General features: G+C 37.3%; 1 protein-coding gene across 1 annotated transcript; it reads right to left on the bottom strand.

The window, feature by feature from the left end:
* Window positions 1–4,667: 4,667 nt before the first annotated feature.
* On the bottom strand, window positions 4,668–5,402 carry LOC111399976 (protein FAR-RED IMPAIRED RESPONSE 1-like). Its single transcript, XM_023027456.1, has one exon. The coding sequence runs from the start codon at window positions 5,400–5,402 to the stop codon at window positions 4,668–4,670; it is 735 nt and encodes a 244-aa protein (XP_022883224.1).
* Between the last annotated feature and the right edge of the window lie 793 nt (window positions 5,403–6,195).

Raw genomic sequence — 6,195 nt, 5'->3', positions numbered from 1 at the left:
CATTCATTGGAAATCAAAATGAAACGTCCATTCATTGGAATTTTAAAAAAAGAATAGAGAGAGAAACACAAATCAATTATCATGAACAATCCCGCTAGGCAAACAGGGATTGATGATAGGGTTAAGTTCCCGACTGACGGCATTGATTAAAAGAGAGAGAATAAAGTCTGTCCAAAGCAAGACTTGATTGTGCCATTTTATCCCAAAAGGAACCCTAAGCCCCCAAATCAAATCTCCCAAGTTGGAACCCGAATTTCACCATCTCCGGCCACACTTCAGACGACGTCACCATTGGCGCTCTGACTGCATTTCGATCGGGGGGTTTGGCCATCGCCTCACCATTTTCGGCCACGGGTTTGTTGTCGTTTCCATCCATTTCCACCAGCTCTCGATTCACCATTGTCAACCGACAAAGCTTTGTTTGTGATATGGCATCACGTAGCTGAACTTCGGGATATTGCAATCTTCATCTCGTGGTTTTGCACATTTTTTATTAAATTCGTATAACAAATTTGTGAATTGTTGGTGAACTATTGGTGTGTTTGTATGAAATTTTTATTCTTTTTAATTTCATTGTGCAATGTCATTATGCATCGTTATCACTATTTCCTGTGTCACTATAAAGCTGTTGTTTGTGTTTTTGTTATTTTCTAGTGTTCACCTCCATGGTTGTTCATAGTTTACTGCTGCTAAATTGAAGGGGTCTAACATGGTACATTACTGATGAAGAAAACTCTGTATGTTGCATTCCAACATGTCAGTAATTATCAACAATCACAGCCTATTATTGCACAATCACTATGAAATTTGAGATGAAATTATCAATGTTCTCCAACATTGAAGTCGTTTCTTTAATTGTTATAGTGACCGTGAATTTATTTCTGTTAATCGTAGTTTATTCGTAAGGCAGAATAGACGGAAAGAATAGAGGAATGTGTCATAGTTGTAGAGCTAGGGGCCATTTCTTTGATGAATGCCCAAGGAAGCGCAGATGCCGGGCATGCAAGAATGGATTTGAAAAGTGTTTCATGGTAGAGAAGCAGACAGTAAATAAAGGGAGATTATTTCTCTGTTGTAGTGAGAAATGCGGATTTTGGGATTGGGTTGTCAAAGAAAAATCACCCGGTGAATCGTCTAGTGACAATTCTTCATTAGTATCGTCTAGTGACAATTCTTCATTAGTAAACCTTGCAATGAATGAAAATGGTGAAGAAATGTCCAAAACGTTTGAATCTCGAGTTCACCTAAAAGATGATGAAGACCTACATATTTCGGTGAACGTAAAAATATGCAAGGCGAATTCTAGTACGGAAGCGAATGCAAAAGGGAAGCGATCGACTTGATTATTAGATAAAAATTTGCTCTCGACTTTTGACTTAACTTTTGTAAGTGTAGCACTATCTCGCTTTAGCTCTCATTTTCTTCATGTAGTAATTTCAATTACTCTTTTTTAAGTATTATGTACTGATTGAGATGGATTAGGAATGTGTAATAATTTGAATTGAAGTATTGCCACCACTGTATTTGGAATTGCGTTCTCTTTATAAATGAAATTATATAGCTACTAGACATTTAAATGTTGCTCCTGGCTGCAGCACGGAAAAAGGGCAAGAAAACTTAAATGTCTACTAGCTATATTTAAGGAATGGTGCTAAAGACCTGATTGATGTTGAAGACAATTAATTGAACAAATAAGCTTTATACCTTATTAAAAGTGGCAGAACTTAAATACATTTGTTGGTTGATCAAATAAGCTTTCAACCATATTAGAAATGATAGAACTTAAATATATTTCTTAGTTGAACATGCCTAATGAGACCATAACGACAATAGTGAACTCCTTAAGACCATTCAGGATATGTCCACATTGTACAGCATTTGATAATTGTAAGAACGCCCAAGCAACTGATCTGGGGGTACACTTTTGCCAAATATGAAGTCCCAGGTCTTATAAATAGCTGTAGCCTGCCTAGTAAGTCCTAGGTCATGTAAATATCTTCAAGCATTGATTCCCTTATGTCTTTGATAGTAGCAACCTTTTAGCAAAGTATATATTAGAAGAAAGCCTCAAGCAATATTCAGTAAATGACGCAAAATAGCTATTTATATTCTGCAGACTAGATAAAGAAGCTGGGAATTAGCATAAATTAACAAAAAGTACACCAACCTGTGCTAAAAAAGAAACAAAAATATTTGATGATTTTTCGAAAATGAAGGCATCAGTAGTAGACCAGATAAAAGGAGACTGCCGAAATTTCTCCTCCAATGTACACAGCACAAAATTGCAACAACATAAATACAAAGAAATGCATAGATTATTTACCAATGAAGCAACTTATGAAATTTGCCACACTAGAAATTTTGCAAATTCAATGTATACAAAATGCACTGCTTATGTTCACATTTTGAATGGTCAGAAAACATTCAGGCAAGGTAATCTCATCTGCAAGGAAAATATATTTTACGTTGACACTGGATATGCAATTTGTGGCAAATGAAGGTGTTGTAATAATGAAGGCATCATTACCTGCCCATAAGCACATTGTTAACAAATTTTATTTTTGCTCCATTTCCAAAAGGTCTTGAGAAATAAGGATTTTTTTCCCCAAGACATCAAAACTAGGCATTACTTCTTTTTAGAGTGCCTGCAATTTTAACCAAGCAGAACTTTATACAGACATGCACTTAAAGCCAAAAAGGAGGAGAAATTCAAATGTTACTGGAACAAGTAAGTTGTGTTGATCAAAGAAGCAACATAAATATTTCTCATCACATTTCTTCAATAAGTAGAATTCATTACACAAACCTGAGCCTCCATGGTCTGATAAATATGGATGATAGTATGGCATTGGTTAACCTACAATGAAATATGGACATTAGTTGCATATTTCAAATGACATTAAGAATTTATCTTTAACCAATTGATGGTCCGAGATTACCTTGCGAACTATGCATAATATTTGATGACGATGGTGCGAGTAATTTGACATTGGTAATACCCCTGAATGCGAGAATGGTGTCGCGATAGTATACTGTGAGATGGGAAATGTTGATGGCATCAAATATTGTAGGCAAGGAGGCGGAGGCTGCATTAAGTAGTTTTGCTGTTAAGGTCTGCATATCAGTATGTCATCCAGTAGGTCTCCTTCCTGTGCTTGATGCTGACTGTAAATTTATGTAGTGTGAAAGTATTCAGTACAATCAAATATTTGTATCTATGTTTTTTTAATAAACTAAATCAAATTTACCTTTGTGTTCTTAGAACTCGACTCCAACGGACCTTTTTTCCTTAGTTTTTTTGGCGCTTCCTTTCTACGCGATGATTTCGGATCTCTTATGTTCACACTAGCATCGTTCTGGGAGTCGGTACACTGATCGGCTACTTGAATAGTATGATGTGCGATCACATTGCTTCCATTGTGTGATGTTTTCAACATCGAAAGATCTTTGCACTAAAGTTTTATCCAATCCAGTATCACACGCGATCGCCCTTCATCGTCCGCAGCAAGGTCAGCCAGTTTTGCAAACTCATGACGCAGTTCATCATATCTCAACTGCTCAGGAAAGCTGATCAAATCGTCATAATTCACAGCGACTCTGGTTTGTGCCCGACTAACGTCTCTTCTCCATCTCCATAGCATGTACCTCTCCGGAAGGGACGTGACATTGTAATGAATAAGAACTGCAATTGCATGGCAACAAAGAATTTTCCTAAACTCAAACAAATGGCAACTACAAACTATGTCACAGTTCTCTCATAAATGAGACGAAGAATTTTTTTTCCTTCGTCGCCCCTCATGCATAATATCCTCACACACCTCATACGTCGTCAGCGTATCTCCCTCCAAAGTAGATATGACATCGTAGTAAACCTTCCCTGTGAACTCATCCGGAGCTTCCCTGAATTTCGCAATGGTATAAACTGACTGAAATTGTAGCTCAATTTCGTATTGCGTTGCACATGGGACTATTTATGAAAAAGATTTGAAATCAGCCTGGAACTCTTTCTCTACCTTACATCGCAGTGCTCGTTCCTACTGTTCTACAAATTGCTTCAACGTGGTCTTCGAATGCACGTAACCATCAAAGAACTCATTCATACTCTCGCTCCTCTGTGTCGTCGACATCCCTGCCCAAAAAGTGGTCTTCAAAAAACATGGAACCCAACGGCTTTTGTTCTCATACAACCCAGATAATCATTCATTATCCTGCAAGTTGTACTTGTTAATCATCGCAGCCCACCCATTCTCAAGTTCTTCAACAAATTGACAATCATAAACTAATACATGTATAGCCCCAAATATCGAAGACTTGTCATCATGGTACCCAAATTTTTCAGGCAACTTCTTTAAAATATGTCATAGACACCATCTATGCCTTGTGTTTGGAAAAATGATTTGAATGGCATTTTGCATGGCCCGATCTTGGTCGGTAATTATTCCATGAGGTGCCTAACCATGCATACATTGTAGCCATGTTCTGAACCAGACAAAATTACTTGTATCTTCACTCGACAACAACCCACAACCAAGTAATGTTGATTGTCCATGATGATTGACGCCAACGAACGGGGCGAACGACACGTCATACTTGTTTGTCAGGCACGTGGTATCAAAAGTAATAGCATTACCAAATTCGTTATACGCTTGCCTGCATCGATTATCGAACTAGAAGACATTTCTTAGTCGGGAGTCATCATCTAAATCCATGCTAAAGTAAAATCCCGAGCACTGTGCTTGCATCTTTGCAAAGTATGCTTGTATTGCAATGGCATCCCCTTCACCAAGTCTTAAACGCCTAACTATTTCAATATAGTTTCGACAATCTTTCTCAATACAACTCAGGTTCTCATAACCACCTGCTTTGACAACGGCAGAATTGGAACTTTTATGCAATGAAATTCTAGCTAAATCATTGACTTCAAGCTTATGTTTCACGTGTGAACTCAATTCTCGGTTACATCGATATAACCTCGATTTCGATGGACTAGTTTCGTAATTGTGGCCGAGGTGGACCTTGTTAATTCTCCATACTCTATTAACATCTGATGATGTAGATATCCTGGCTTTATGACCCATCTGTATTGTTGGTTGGGGCTTGAAGGAACCACTACTATTACCGATTCTTTGACCTTCACGGCTACATGTGAAGGTTACATATCTCAACTCTCCGTCGTTTCCCTTTTTTGAATTCCTTTTCTTAATCGAAAATCCAATTGCATAAGAATATTTTTTGTAGAAGTCAAACATGTCTTTTAACTCCTTAAACTCCATGCCTACCTCAGGCACAATCATACCATCCCCCACTGAGTTTTCACCATCCACAACGTTAATGGAGACCGTAACATTCTCATAATCGGATTCAGCCAACACATCATCATGGTCGATCTGCACTTTGTCCATAGTAGTTGTTACACAAGTAAACAAAAAGTCACATAAACGAGGTAGATTAGATTTAAATCCTCAATACAAAAACAAACGGCAATCAATAGGAATCATGGGTAAAATAAACGACATTCAATATGAACATAGGAGCTTGAAGCCTAGACTTAGAAGTGGCAACTCTACTAACTATAATATATCTACGAAAAGCAAGAGCGGAAGCCCAGTCCTATGAAGTGCCAACTTCACTAACTTAAATATGTACCTACTGTATACTATATGGGAGAAATATTTCTGAATCGTAATCAAAGTTTGCCAATTTATATTTTTGTCTCCATGTGTGAATCCAAATGCATTACTCGAGTCTCTTGCGCTTGTCATGATAACACAAGCATCTGATTACTTATTTCTTTTATCATCATCATTATATGATATCCCAACCCAAAACCAAAGTATTCAAATAAAATGAGAACAAAAACAGGTGGTCCAAGTCTTATCCATTTAAAGCCATATTTAGCAACCTAACTAATTTCGGTGGTCCAAGCATATTTTTGAAGGTTTTCTATAATTTCGTTAGACAAACAGGGATTTTTGGATAGTAATGTCGTACACAAAATCAAATTTTCCAAGTTCTCTATAATATGTTTAACAAAGTTTATCCCACAATATTACATTCAAAGCAGGGTAGAATGGTTTTTCTATTCCACTTTAGTTTGTTATACCTCTCCAGAAGGGGAAATTAAGGGACGAAACTTACTTGCAAACTTGCAATGTCGGGTTGAAGGCAGGATCTTTAACAGAAAGAGGAACGTGC

Source organism: Olea europaea, chromosome 9, assembly GCF_002742605.1.
Source record: "Olea europaea var. sylvestris chromosome 9, O_europaea_v1, whole genome shotgun sequence".
In the NCBI taxonomy this organism is placed as follows: domain Eukaryota; kingdom Viridiplantae; phylum Streptophyta; class Magnoliopsida; order Lamiales; family Oleaceae; genus Olea; species Olea europaea.
The sequence above is the reverse complement of the archived record's forward strand: the minus strand, read 5'-3'. Positions and strand labels throughout refer to the sequence as shown.